The sequence below is a fragment of the Panthera tigris genome, chromosome D3, assembly GCF_018350195.1.
Source record: "Panthera tigris isolate Pti1 chromosome D3, P.tigris_Pti1_mat1.1, whole genome shotgun sequence".
Classification (NCBI taxonomy): Eukaryota; Metazoa; Chordata; class Mammalia; order Carnivora; family Felidae; genus Panthera; species Panthera tigris.
In genome coordinates this window covers 6,909,630-6,924,859 of record NC_056671.1, presented here as the reverse complement: position 1 = coordinate 6,924,859, position 15,230 = coordinate 6,909,630, and the positions used below count along the sequence as shown (strand labels likewise).

Here is a 15,230-nt window from a genome sequence, read left to right as displayed (position 1 = left end):
GAATGATGGTCAAGTTGGGTAGGGGGATAAAAAAGGGTTAGAGGAGTCTAGAAAAATGTTTCTCTATAAAAAAGGATAGTAAAAAGGCAAATCACCATGGTGTCCTTATTCTAATACCTTTCGCTTTATTGGGGTTTTTGTTTTGCTCTTTTTATTTCTAGATTTCTTTCCAGCCGGTTTTCAGGCAACATTTTCTCACCAAGAAAGACCTCATTAAAGCTCTTGTGGAGAATATAGATATGGACACAAGCCTCATTCTGGAATATTGCTGGTAACTCTTTAAACTTTAGTGGTATTTTTACTATTAGGTTAACAAACTGGTACTCCTTATTGCAAGAACACAGTAATAGAGGATGATTATTCCATGCAGTCTATGGACTGTGGATGTTTTTTTTAACCTCCAAACTAAGTGAATCCAAAACCAGATTAAATTCTCTTAGGTTATCACCTTTTAAATTCATGGTTAAGTGTTTCCCAGACTTGCCTCATGTTGAACATCACCTGGGGCTCCTGATTAAAAATAAAGATTCTTGGGCCCCTTCCTGGTGGTTCTGACTCAGCAGATCTGGGCCAAGCCCCAAAATCTGATCCATAATAGGAGTTCCAGATGATTCCCATGATAGGAAAGTTTGGGAGTATTGTTATGAGCAATTGAACTTCTAAATCAGATCAACATAGGGGCAAAGTAATCTTAAATGAAGATATAATGGAGAGAAAAAAAAAAGATGTAATGAAAAGTATGATTTAGAGGCACCTGGGTGGCTCAGTCAGTGAAGCATCCAAGTTCAGCTCAGGTCATGATCTTGCAATTCTTGAGTTCAAGCCTCACACTGGTGGTGCAGAGCCTGCTTGGGATTCTCTCTCTCTCTCTCTCTCTCTCTCTCTCTCTCTCTCTCTCTCTCTCTGCCCCTTCTCCACTTTTCTCTCTTCCTCTCTGAAAATAAATAAACTTAAAAACAGTTTATTTATTTTGAGACAAAGAGAGTGAGTAAGGTGGGGGCAGAGAGAGAAGGAGAGAGAGAATCAAGCAGGCTTAACACTGTCAGTGCAGAGCCCAGTGTGGGGCTTGAACTCACAAACCGTGAGATCATGACCTGAGCCGAAATCGGGAGTCAGATGCTTAACCGACTGAGCCACCCAGGCACCCTTATAAATAAACTCTTAAGTTAAAAAAAAAAAAAAAAAAAGGATAATGATGTTTCTTATTGAAAGAAAAGTGTGGGGGGCGCACCTGGGTGGCTCAGTCAGTTAAGCATCTGATTTCTGCTCAGGTCATGATCTCACGGTTCATGGGTTTCAGCCCTGCATTGGGCTCTGGCTGACAGCTAGAGCTTGGAGCCTGCTTTGGATCCTCTCTCTCTCTCTCTCTCTCTCTCTCTCTCTCTCTCTCTCTCTTTCTCTTTCTCTTTCTCTCTCTCTCTCTCTCTCTCTCTCTCTCTCTCTCTCTCTCTCTCTCTCTCTGCTCCTCCCCTGCTTGTGCTCTGTCTCTCTCAATAATAAATAAACATAAAAAAAAATTTTTTAATATGATTTAGGGAGAATTTTTTAAAATGACAAGTAATTAAAACTAAAACTAAATGTTTATATATAACAGTTATTGTGATAAGTAGGAGTAAATAATATCTCACATGTTTATCTAATAAATAGGATGACCAGATTGTTGTCACTTTATTAGTTTCAAAGTGCTTTCATGCACCATCATTTAATTTTTACATTTTTATTGCATATTAGCACCAATTTATATATGAGAAAACAAACCCATATTCAGTGACCCACTTAAGGTCAAATAATAAGTGACTGGTTTTATTTTATTTTTTATTTATTTTTTAATTTTTTTAATGAGACAGAGAGACAGAGCATTTATTTATTTTTGAGACAGAGAGAGACAGAGCATGAACGGGGGAGGGTCAGAGAGAGGGAGACACAGAATCTGAAACAAGCTCCAGGCTCTGAGCTGTCAGCACAGAGCCCGACGCGGGGCTCGAACTCACGGACCGCGAGATCATGACCTGAGCCGAAGTCGGCCGCTTAACCGACTGAGCCACCCAGGCGCCCCTTTTAACGTTTATTTGAGACAGAGAGACAGAGTGCAAGTGGGGAGGGGCAGAGAGAGGGAGACAGAATCCGAAGCAGGCTCCAGGCTTTGAGATGTCAGCACAGAGCCCGACGCGGGGCTCAAACTCTAACCATGAGATCGTGACCTGAGCCAAAGTCAGATGCTTAACCGACTGAGCCACCCAGGCACCCCAGCAAGTGCCCTTCTTAATATCCATCACCCATCTAGCCCATCTCCCACTCACATCTCTCCATCAACCGTTTGTTCTCTATCTTTAAGAGTCTCTCATGGGGGCGCCTGGGTGGCTCAGTCGGTTAAGCGGCCGACTTCGGCTCAGGTCATGATCTCGCGGTCCGTGAGTTCGAGCCCCGCGTGGGGCTCTGGGCTGATGGCTCAGAGCCTGGAGCCTGTTTCAGATTCTGCGTCTCCCTCTCTCTGACCCTCCCCCGTTCATGCTCTGTCTCTCTCTGTCTCAAAAATAAATAAACATTAAAAAAAAAAAAATTAAAAAAAAAAAAAAAAGAGTCTCTCATGGTTTGTTTCCCTCTCTTTTCTCCTCCTCCCATATGTTCATCTGTTTTGTTTCTTAAATTCCACATGAGTTAAATCATATGGTATTTGTCTTTCTCTGAATTATTTCACTTAGCACAATACACATAATAGCTCCATTTCATTCTTATTTTTTTAATCTTTATTATTTTTCTAATAAGATAGAACATATTAAAATCAAAGTTCCATATAATCTTACCATTCAGGAATAATCACCGTTTAAAGAATTTCGCCTATATTGTTCCTTTATTTCCCCTATGCATATAAAAACATTCATTCTTTAAGTTTATCACAAACAGAATCATATTTTACAAACTATTTTATAGCATGCATCATTCACTTAACAGTATATTTATAAGATTGGTACATACAGCTTTTCTTTGTATCTCTTGAACTCTGGTATTCCTTTGTATGAATAACTTATTTAGCCCCTTTTCAATGGATAATTGAATTGCTCTCAGTTTTTAAATATTACAAACAGTTGTTGCAGCAGACATCCTTGTGTGTGTATCTTGGCTATTTTTTGTGAAGGGTGTGAAAGTGGAATTGCCCTATTAAACATTTTCAATTTTATTAACAAATTTATCCCCAGTATTATGCCATTACATGGCCATGATTTTTTTTAAGTTTATTTTATTTTTATTTTGAGAGACAGAGTGCAAGCAGAGAGGGACAGAGAGAGAGAGGAGAGAGAGAATCCCAGGCAGGCCCCATGGTGTCAGTGCAGAGTCCAACGTGGGGCTCTATCTGGTGAGCTGTGAGATCATGACCTGAGCCGAGATCAAGAGTCAGATGCTTAACTGACTGAGCCACCCAAGCACCCCAAGATCTGATGATTTATTTCTTTATTTATTTAAATTTTTTAGTGTTTATTTTTGAGAGCATGTGTGAGTGGGGGAGGGGCAGACAGAGAGGGAGACAGAAGAACTGAAGCAGGCTCTGCACTAACAGCACAGAACCCAACATGGGACTTGAACCCACCAACAATGAGATCATGACCTGAGCTAAAGTCAGGTGCTTAACCAGCTGAGCTACCCAAAGGGCCCCAAGATCTGGGTTTTTTTTAAGTGTATTTAGTTTTTGAGAGAGGGAGAGAGTGAGAATCCCAAGCAGGCTCCGTCCACACTGCCAGCATGGAGCCTGATGCAGGACTGGAACCCATGAACTGCAAGATCATGACCTGAACTGAAACCAGGAGTCCTACGCTTTAACCGACTAAGCCACCCAGGTGCCCCCAAGATCTGATTTTTTAAAGACAGCAATTAACTCTTGATGATGTGTATGTGATCTGATAATGAGGCTGGACAATGAGAGGGTTCGATGGGAGTGTGTCAGTGAGAAATTGTATGAAAACACATGCATGGAGAGAAGTTAGCCTGTATTTGAATACTTCTTTCAGCACATTTCAGTTGGACTGTGATGCAGCTCTTCAGCTATTCATCGAAACACTGCTACACAACACCAATGCCAGCCAAGGCCAGGGAGACATGAGCACACAGTCTGCAAAGCAGCAGCACCCCAAACTCCTGGCCAAAGCCCTGGAAATGGTTCCTCTACTGACGAGCACAAAAGATCTGGTCATCAGTCTTAGTGGAATACTGCATAAGGTAGATGAATGGGGAACTGAATGTATCGGGTCACTTCAAACATCCCTCCTACCCTTAGTTAATTTAGGTACATAAAGTAACAAGCTGGAAAAGTAAGTCCTGTATTTTTTATAAACTTATAATTTTGGTAATTTTAGATTTCTACCTTTTTAATATAGTTTAATGTAGTAGTTTTCTTCCCTTTTTCCCTGAAAATAGAAATAGCATTGTTTTTCAGATTTTTGAAAACAGCACACATTCTTTGAAAAAGATCAAACTAGAGAGAAGTATTAATCAAAAAGCAAAATCTCTATAACCCCATTCCCATAAAAACGTTAGTAGTTTGGTGACTGATTTAGACTAAATATTCTATTCTGTTCTTCTCCTTTTTTCACTGAACATATTGTCATTATGTGTCAATAACATACATCTATCTCATTTTTGACAGGTACATATTACTCCACTGTGTGGATAAACATACTGTAACCAAGCCTTTAGGGATGGACACTTAAATTATTTGTATATTTTACTATTAAATATTGCTACAGTGAATATCTCCATACATACATATACCTATTTGGCCTCTAGCCTGGTTATTTTCTTAGGACATCTTCCTGAGAATTGAAACTTTTAAGTCAAGGAGTAGTTTGTTGGGGGAGTAAAGGTGGATTGAAGGGCAAGGAAGATTGTAAGATTACAAGAAATACTTCAGTATTTCCTGAAATTCAGCCAAAATTAATAAAGACTTTCACAAAAGTTCTAGGTACTACGGAAATCATCTTCCCACTTAGTTCAGTGTTGTTATTCATGTGACTTGAGTTGGCATTTAAGAAATGAAAAAAAAGTAATGGTGTGTGGGCAGAAACAAAGAACAAAGAGAATACTTCCTTTCTTTTCATGAACATATATAGATGCCACCCAATTAATTTTTGCATTTTAGTATGTGGTTAGAGCCAGAATGGAATACTTGGAGAAACTTTTGCTTGGAGGCCCACACTTTTAGTTACATAATTTTCAAGAAAATGTCCATTTCCTCCTATTGTACTTTTCCCATCTTAAATGGAAGACATAGAATTTTCATTTAAAGATCTTACAAAATTATGAAGTCTTGATATATTTATTCTTTCTAGATTTTTAGTATCCTAGGAACAGCTTTCTTTTTAAAATCACTTCTGAGACATTTTAAGGTTTATTTATCCTGATACAACTAATTTTAGAGATAAGAGCATTTCAGTTCATTTGTAGAAGAATTATCTAATCTAACACTATGGCACACTGAGATTTTACATTTTTGACCTGTACTGATGACCATAATAAAACCTGGCCTGGCACCATCTTAAGTTTTGACATATTTTTACTTTTATACAGTTGGATCCCTACAGCTACGAAATGATTGAAGTGGTCCTGAAGGTTATAGAAAGAGCTGATGAAAAGATAACCAACATTAATATCAATCAGGTATAACTAATGTATTGTAGATTTTAGAATTATATTTTTGCTTCTTTTTGGATCATTTCACAAAATTGTGGTCCTATAGGACCTTTCTGGACTGTCCTTTGAGCTTCATTTTTTGTTTGGTTCCTCTTTATTTTTTTTATTTTTATTTTTTTTTAAGATTTTTAAAAAATATTTTGTTTTGAGAGAGAGTGTGTGTGCGCACGCGCGTGTGAGTGGGGGAGGGGCAGAGGGAGAGACAATTCCAAGCAGGCTCTGCACTGTCAGCAGAGAGGCCTCCTCGGGGCTTAATCTCTCAAACTGTGAGATCATGACCTAAGCCAGAATCAAGAGTCGGACACTTAACTGACTGAGCCACCCAGGCTCCCCTGGTTCTTTCAAAGGGATACAGAAGTAAAAAGACTTGTCACGCTCAGGGTGCCTGGGTGGCTCAGCCAGTTAAGTGTTTGACTTTGGCTCAGGTTATGATCTCACGGTTTGTGGGTTCGAGGCCCAGCATGGGGTTTGGCACTGACTGCTCAGAGCCTGCTTTGGATTCTCTGTCTCCCTCTCTCTCTGCCCCTCTGCCACTAATGCTTTCTGTAAATAAATACTTCTCATGCCCTTCATATTTTATCGTTTATCTTAATCCTATTTTGGCTTTACTGAGGCAGTTTAAATTTGTCTAAGATCATGAAGTCACTAAAGGACTAATTTAGAAGAATTACAGCAAAATTTCTGTGATTCGACAACAACAACAACAACAACAAAAAAGTAGTAGTATGTGGGACCCAGAGTCAGATTCCACTTTCTATATTAGTAGGTAGGGCTGACTCGATTCTAGTACTTTCAGTAACTTCTTAGTCTTTTCTGAATTTTGGTCATAGTAGCTTTTGTATCTTTTTAAAATGGATTCAAACATTAAAAGAAAATGGGTTGATTCAAAAAATTATACAAGCACCCAAAATATCAGATATAAGCCTAAAGAGATGTAAGGGTATAGAGGATTAATTTTAGACCTACTGCCTACCTTTTTAAAATGAAATCCAGTATTTTTGAGATCTTCCTCAGACTGTTTGAAGAGGTTATGGGGAACTTTTAGACTCACTTAGAAAAATCCCACCAATAACAGGGTTCCATTAGTTTCTCTGAGTATAATTTCTTTAATCATCATATAAATTGTGGTTTAGAAGGATAATCTTAGAGGTAAAACTACAAAAGGTTTTGGTTCTCTTAATGAAAACAAGACCGTCTCAGGAATGGAATTCTATGATACGATCAAGTTAGAGAGTTGAGAAACAGGATTGGTTTAAGCTCACAAGAAAATACATTTATATTTTAATATAGGCATTGAGTCTTCTGAAACATTTGAAATCATACAGAAGAATATCTCCTCCGGTGGACCTAGAATATCAGTATATGTTGGAGCATGTGATAAGTTTGCCATCAGCTGCCCAAACTAGACTGCCTTTTCACCTAATATTCTTTGGCACAGCACAGAACTTCTGGAAAATTCTCTGTATGTTCCTTAACTTCTTATGAATTTTACTGAATAGCCCAAATTTGTTTTCTTAAGCAAATCATAATCTTCTTGTTTCTTTTTTAGCTACAGAACTCAGTGAAGAATCTTTTCCAACACTGCTCCTGATTTGTAAATTAATGAAGGTAATGGGTTGAGACTTGGTCAAACATACCTTTATACCCTCTAGTTAACTCAGACCCTTTGTAGAAGGATTTTGTACTACTTTCATGTAAAACCCTTAAAGGTGAGCATGTAAATCAACCTTAAGTTTTTTCTTTTAAGTGTATGTTTTTTAATGTTAATTTATTTGGGGGCAGGGGAGGGGCAGAGAGGGAGAGAATCCCAAGCAGGCTCTGCACTCCTAGCAAAGAGCCCTTTGCAGGGCTTGATCTCACGACCATGAGATCCTGATCTGAACCAAAATCAGTCCGATGTTTAACCGACTGAGCCACCCAGGTGCCCCCAGCCTTAACTTTTCTTTTCCTCTCTTTGAAGTTCTCTTTGGACACTCTGTATGTGTCTACAGCCAAACATGTTTTTGAAAAAAAACTGAAGCCAAAGCTTCTGAAGTTAACACAAGCTAAATCCTCAACACTGATTAACAAGGAAATAACTAAGATCACTCAAACCATCGAGTCCTACTTATTGTCTATAGTTAACCCAGAGTGGGCTGTAGCTATTGGCATCAGTCTTGCCCAGGATATCCCAGAAGGTATGGATTCTTCCTCTAAATGGGCTCGAAATTGTCAGCTTATTTTGAACTTGCAATAAAAAAATTTACTCCTTACCTATCTTTGAGAAGAGGCATTTAAAACTATTGATGGTAGTTAAAAACGTTATGTGCCCTTTCTCTTCACTTGGTGCATTGCTGAAATGATTAAAATTTGCTGAATGTTGAAAGGCTCCAGTGAAGTCAGCAAGGCTCCTTGCAGCTTATCAGGGTGCAGGGATGTGGGTGTTCTCTACCTTGTTTTGTAGGAATAGAAATTGCTTCCTAACAGGTACTCCTGCTTCTAGTAATGAATCCTTACATGTTCTTGCATAACCAAACAAGCACACAAACACAGGCACTTACTGCCATGTTTTTAGTTGTAACAGAAGTCAAAAATAACTACTTTTTAGTTATTTTTTTAATATTTATTTATTTTTGAGACAGAGCACAAGCGGGGGAGGGGCAGAGAGAGAGAGAGGGAGACACAGAATCTGAAGCAGGCTCCAGGCTCTAGGCTCTGAGCTGTCAACACAAAGCCCAACGTAGGGCTTGAAACCACGAACCGTGAGATCATGACCTGAGCTGAGGTTGGATGCTTAACCAACTGAGCCACGCAGTCACCCGTAAAAAATAACTGTTTTTTTAAAATGCTCATTTGTCAGGAATTTGTTTTTAAAAATAGAGCATATGCATAGAATAGAATACTATATAGTTGATTTGGAAAGATACCCAAGGTGTATATTAAGTCAGAACAGTGGACAATAGCACATGTATGATCTTAGCCTGTTGGGGTTAAAATGTGTGCGTGTATACACAGACACACACATACAGGGGAAACTTCTGAAGGAATAGAAGCTGAAGAGGAGCCTTTGGACTTTTTACTTTGATCCTTCTGTTTAAATTATGTTTTTTCTCTGAGTATGCATTCTTGTATAAAAAAAAAACGTTGATAATTTGATTAAAATACATTTATCATAAAAGGATTATGATTTGTTTATAAATCTCTTTTTTATCTGTTCAGGTTCCTTCAAGATGTCCAGCTTGAAATTCTGCCTGTATTTAGCTGAGAGATGGCTACAGAATATCCCATGTCAGGTGAGTCTGAACTGTACAATGGAAGGCTCCTCTCTTTTCATTTACATAGTGTGCTCCCTGGCCCACCTTCTCATCCCGCCCTGCTGATGGCGTCTTGAAGGGTTGGATGCCTAAAATGGATAAAGAAGATGAGAATTTGTGTAGATATGTAAGGATGTAACTAAGGCAGGGAGGGATCTTGATTGATAAAGATGGATTCTTCGCCTCACCTGAGGTTTAGAATGTGACCTTTTCTTGGAATCCCTGCTTGGGATTTTTTTTTTTTTTTTTTTTAAAGGATGAAACGCGTGAAAAAGCAGAGGCTTTGTTGAAGAAGCTTCATATTCAGTACCGGCGATCAGGCACTGAAGCTGTGCTCATAGCCCACAAGCTAAACACCGCGGAATATCTAAGAGTGATAGGAAAGCCTGCACATCTCATCGTCAGTCTGTACGAGCATCCTAGCATAAGTCAAAGAATTCAGAATTCCTCCAGCAAAGAATATCCCGGTGAGGAAAAAGCACCATTTATCTTTCTGCTCAGGGAGAACTGTCATTTTGATTCCCAGTTATCTTGCACTGAAAACTTGGGTTTTTCTTTTTTTAAACTCTTTATTTTGAATATCTTAGATATTCACGCAGCTGCCAAAGAAATTGCTGAAGTTAACGAAATTAATTTGGAGAAAGTCTGGGACATGTTGTTGGAGAAGTGGCTGTGCCCGTCCACAAAGCCTGGTGAGGTCAGTCCGTCCTCTGAGAGGTTCTCTTGTCCTTTCTGCTGGCTCTGCACTGATAGAACCTTCGGATTAGGAGCTCAGACTTAACACAAGGAATGTTTGCTGCTTTTTTTTTTTTTTTTTTTTAATTTTTTTTTTCCAACGTTTATTTATTTTTGAGATAGAGAGAGACAGAGCATGAATGGGGGAGGGTCAGAGAGAGGGAGACACAGAATCTGAAACAGGCTCCAGGCTCTGAGCTGTAAGCACAGAGCCCGATGCGGGGCTTGAACTCACGGACTGTGAGATCATGACCTGAGCCGAAGTCGGCCGCTTAACCGACTGAGCCACCCAGGCGCCCCAATGTTTGCTGCTTTTAATACCTTCTGTTATCAGATGAGTCTTCATGAGGTTATTTCCTTTTTCTTTCTATTTAAATATTGTTTTGCCACTATTTTACCTTTTAATTGGTGATTTCAGATGAACTCTTGTATAAAAGAAGTGGTCTGTGCTTAGATTCATGTGATTAACTTTTTATTTTTCTTAAATTCATGTGATAATTTTATTTTGAAATAATTTTAAACATACAGAAAAGTTGCAGTAGTGTGAATGAATTCCTGTACACCCTTCACCCAACTCTGTTGATGTTTAACATTTTGCCATATTTGCTTTGCCCTATAATATATATATTTATAGTATTTTTCTGGACCATCTGAGAATTAATGGTATGTGGCATCCCCTTTCACCCCTTAACAAGTCTGTATATCCTAAGAACAAGGCTTTTCTCTTAACCATAGTATAATTATCAAAATTGGATAATTTTAAATTGGTACACTATTGATACAGTACAAACATAGGCTTGAATCTGTGGTCCACATTATAATTTAATGAATTGTCCCAGTAGTGCTCTTTTAAGGAACTTTCTCCCCCTGGACCAGGGTCTAGTCTAAGACTATACATTGCATGTATTTGTCATATCTTTAATCTCTTTTATCTATCTATTTATTTATTTATTTAAAAAATTTTTTTGATATTTATGTATTTTTGACAGAGTGAGACAGCGCATGAGTGGGGGAGGGGCAGAGAGAGGGAGACACAGAATATGAAGCAGGCTCCAGGCTCTGAGCTGTTAGCACAGAGCCCGACGTGGGGCTGGAACTCACAAACCATGAGATCATGACCTGAGCCAAAGTCAGATGCTCAAACAACTGAGCCACCCAGATGCCCCATCTTTAATCTCTTTTAATCTAGAATAGTTTCATAGCTTTTCCTTGTCTTTCATGACACCTGACTTTAAAAAAAAAAATTTTTTTTTAATGTTTATTTACTTTTTGAGAGAGAGACACAGAGAGCCGGGGAGAGGCAGAGAGGAGGGGAGACACAGAATCTGAAGCAGGCTCCAGGCTCTGAGCTGTCAGCACAGAGCCCGATGCAGGACTCAAACCCACAAACTGAGATCATGACCTGAGCTGAAGTCAGACGCTTAACCCAGTGAGCCACCCAGGCACCCCTGATATTCTTGGAGAATACAGACCATTTATTTTAGAAGCTATCCTTCAATTTGTGTTTGTCTGATATTTCCTCATGATAAGATTCTAATGATGCATTTTGGGCCAGAATCCTACTTAAGTGATATTGTGTGCTTCTCAGGGTATGACATTTAGAGGCACGTGATGTCCGTTTACCAGAATAGGTGATGTGAGTTTAAATAACCTGGTTAAGATGTTGTCAGTGTCCATATTACATAGTTACTGTATTTCCTTTTGTAACTATTAGGGGAGGTGTTTTGAGACAGTTTAATAACTTGTTCCTCCTCAAACTCCTTTCCCTACGACACATAATCCAATTTAGCATCTATTGATGATTCTTACTCTAGTCTATTTTACTGTGATGGGATATTGATGTTTTTAAAAGGGGCCAGCCAGTTGGTTTGCAAAATGTCTCCTTGTGATGTTTCTCATGATTAGATTCAGGTTATGTGTTTTGGACAAGGATACCATATAGGTAATGTGTTTTTTTTTCAGTGTATCACATCAGGAGGCATATAATGTTAGAAGTAGTATCACTGACATTTATGCTGGGATTCAGCAATCCCAACACAATTTTCTGCAGTACTTCTGCGTTTTCAGGCAGAACTCAATTAGGGAGCCTTCCTCTATCCACCTAGGCAGATATGCTTGGAAAAAAATGTATGTGTCAACAAATACTATAACTGAAATGACAGGTTTTTTTTAATTATTTTTTATATCCCTTAGCATCCAATTTAGCAAGTATTTATTAAATGTTTGCAAAGAGCAAGGACTGTGCTTCAATGGAAACGGAAGCATATCTAGGCGTCATAGAACTGTGGTTGATTCAGAAACCGATGTGTTTTAACTTGTACATAAATTCGAGGAACTGAACAAAAGCACCCTGAAGCCAGGAACTGGGACTGTCCATAGCACCTTGCACATTGCTTTGTAAGTCCCAGTAAATCTGTACTGAATTACTCAAGGACTCATTTAAAATCCATGGAGTCCTTTCCTTTTAAAAATTATCCAGTGACTGTAAACGCCAGGAGGACAGGAACATCTGTTTCATTCACTCAGGCAACCCACGAGCCTGGGATTGTGCCTGGCACATAGTAAGTGCTCAGTAAATATTTGTTGACTGAATAATGTGAGGAAACTAATTTTGAAAGGAAAAGTTTTTTCATAAAGTAATGGGTTACACTCTAATGTCTTCTATGTAAACAATTCTGTGTATTGGGTTTTTCACCTAATAGGTTGTGTTAGCTTCTGTAGTCCACAAACTTTTAGTTTTTGACTTTGTTTTTCACTTTTTCAAGAAACCGTCAGAATTATTTGAACTTCAAGAAGATGAAGCACTCCGAAGGTACTCTTTCTTTACTTAGATGTGTCTGTATCTTGTTGCCCAGTAGGAGTCTTAAAACAAATCTGTCAGAGGTTGGTTTTGAAAAGACTTTTCTTCCTGTAATTTGGGTCAGAGTCTCTGAGAAGAATCACTTCATTGATATATGGCCATGAATATGTACAACTACCTCCAGTGGAATAAACAACCAAGATCCAGAATTTCTGAACCTTCAGTGAGTCCCTACTGATGTTGAGGGTTCTTTAGCAGAGAACGCACCTCAAACAAAGGAGTATTCTTATTTGCTAGGCTAGGACTCGGGCCCCAGACCCCTATGTATTCTGTCCCCCAGGTGAGCTGGGCTGGTTCAGGTATGGGCCACCAGCATTCCTTTCCCCTTCTAACCTAAGACTGAGACCAAGGAAGGCACATTGGTTTCATCTAACATGCTAAATCTGATTGGTCATGGCTTGCTGACCGTATCTGGGCCCAAATCTAAAAGGATATGGTAATCCATTAATGATGCTTGGCACAGGCACAGGAGAGGGAGTGGTGACATGCGTGCCAGCTTTTTGCCATTCCTGGTCTAGACCAAAAGTAGGTCAAGTCACTTGTGAAGCCTTACACCCTGCGTCCGCCCTGGATCTGATAGAGAGGATGTGAAAAGGCAAACCCAAGAGAAGAATTTCTCCTGGTTTGGGCAGAGGTGGCTTACCACCCCTTCTATGTCCTCTTTTCCTGTGGACCCCACCTTGTCCTTGCTTAGTCTTTGAAACACAGGGGTACCTTTGTCTAAGCAACAGGTAGATTCATCCTGCTGTGTCTAACTGAACCAGCCACGATGGAAAGCCTTACAGAGAAACGATTCAAAGAGAGAAAAAAAAATCCCTAGGAGATCCCAAAGGGATACTTCATACTAATTTTGTAGCTTCCTGCCATTTCCCACTGAAAGCTCCACCCTCTCCTTTGCCTGGTACCCTGCCCACCCCATCCATCTTGCCCTTCTCTGGAGGGGGGCCAGTCAGGCCTGAGTCTAGAGGTTGAATTGTGCCACTTAACAAGGTCCTGTGAACTAAAATAGAATTTTCCATGTGTAGGATCCAAAGTACTTTGTAGCTATAGTTTGCATTAATTTCTTAAATAGAATTTAAATTATCAGAGATTGGCTGTTTTATAGATGAGAAGACTGGGGCCTGGCATTTATCGTATTTATTTTCTTTAGCTATGCCTGGAACTCAAGAAAAGCATAAGCATCCATTCAGGGGAAAAGCAAAAATGTTCTTGACCCATAATCCTTCAGGCCCATGTTTGGGATGTCTGGTAACTTTTTCCATGGACAGCAAAAGATCTGTTGTTTGGGTAACCGATCACTAAATTAAAATCCAAATGTAATTTAAAATATTTTTTCCCCAGAGTCCTGTATCTCCTTCTGTCTCGCCCAATTGATTACAGTTCAAGAATGCTGTTCGTGTTTGCAACATCAGCGACAACTGTAAGCCCAGGACACAGAGTCTCAGCTTACCCTTTTCTCCCTGCGTATTTACCATGCTTGATACCATTAGGGGATGGTTACGATAATGCTCACTTACACACTTAACTCAAGGTACTGCGTATTTTACTTGGTAATCAGGACTATAGTATCTGCAGGCTCTATTAGGTGCTAGCTTCTGTAACATCCTGTTTGGTAAACTGAACCAATTGACAGTTCCCACGGTTATCTGCATTTAAAGTTATTAACTCCTTGGTTAGACAACATTCCTAATACCAGGGGCCAAACCAACTGGTCTCAACGCCCTGCAGGACCTACTTCACCCTTTGCTTGTGCCTCCCTCCCTCCCTCCCCACTAAACGTTAGCTGCACTAAACTTTCCCTTTTCCCTAAAGGCAACACTACTTCTTTGGCCTTCAGGCTTTTGCCCGTGGAAATGTTCTGAGGCAGAAACGGAGAGAAAGGGCCAGGAGGCAAATAGGTCTTGGATAGAAGGAAGAAAGAGGGAAATCTAAGATGCTTGATTATATGCCCTCAACAGCAAGGGGAGGGTTTCTTTCTTTATTTCTTCTTTCTTTCTCTTTCTTTCTTTCTTTCTTTCTTTCTTTCTTTCTTTCTTTCTTTCTTTCTTTCTTTCTTTCTCCCTTCCTTCCTTCCTTCCTTCCTTCCTTCCTTCCTTCCTTCCTTCCCCATATTAGTTTATCTGATAGTCATTGTTTCAAGTAAAAATGACGTTCCATTTAAAGTGGCTACTTCAGCTCACAACTATTCATAAATCGTAAGAGTGCAGTATGCTTTACGTGTACTTCCCATTCGGTCACACACATTGATGAATACATTTTAATTAATATGTATTCAAGTGTGAACTCAACATATTCAAGAGGTGAGGTTTCGTAAAATTAATTTTTGCCGCTCTGTCGAGAACCTTAAGTGGAAGTCACCTTTGGTTTTCAATACTGTGCATGTGTGGCTGTGATGCACACCACAGCTGCCCCAGCAACCGTGTGTTCCTGTGACTAGTGCCAACACTTTCACCCACCAGTGCAAGTATGAACACAGCCTAAAGGCACATAATATCTTTGTGATGCTGTGAAAGTAACTTTGACCCTTTCCCACCTATAAGAGTTTGAGGAATGTCCGCCAAGGGTCCGTGGACCACGCTTTGAGAACCACTGGCTCCCTAAGGGTAGAGATTGACTTTAATTTTTGTTTTTCATGATGCTTATGCTACCTAAGTTGAAAC

General features: G+C 39.5%; 1 protein-coding gene across 7 annotated transcripts in view; it reads left to right on the top strand.

The window, feature by feature from the left end:
• KNTC1 (kinetochore associated 1) overlaps positions 1-15,230 on the top strand; it is a 73,524-nt gene that overhangs the window by 46,856 nt on the left and 11,438 nt on the right. For all 7 annotated transcript variants that reach the window (XM_042961683.1, XM_042961680.1, XM_042961682.1 and 4 more), the window contains 11 exons: positions 162-271; positions 4,005-4,212; positions 5,560-5,649; positions 6,973-7,144; positions 7,232-7,290; positions 7,643-7,859; positions 8,881-8,954; positions 9,232-9,442; positions 9,563-9,672; positions 12,476-12,522; positions 13,912-13,990. In XM_042961683.1, the coding sequence (XP_042817617.1) occupies positions 162-271; positions 4,005-4,212; positions 5,560-5,649; positions 6,973-7,144; positions 7,232-7,290; positions 7,643-7,859; positions 8,881-8,954; positions 9,232-9,442; positions 9,563-9,672; positions 12,476-12,522; positions 13,912-13,990 (1,377 nt within the window). The remainder of the gene's footprint in view (positions 1-161; positions 272-4,004; positions 4,213-5,559; positions 5,650-6,972; positions 7,145-7,231; positions 7,291-7,642; positions 7,860-8,880; positions 8,955-9,231; positions 9,443-9,562; positions 9,673-12,475; positions 12,523-13,911; positions 13,991-15,230) is intronic.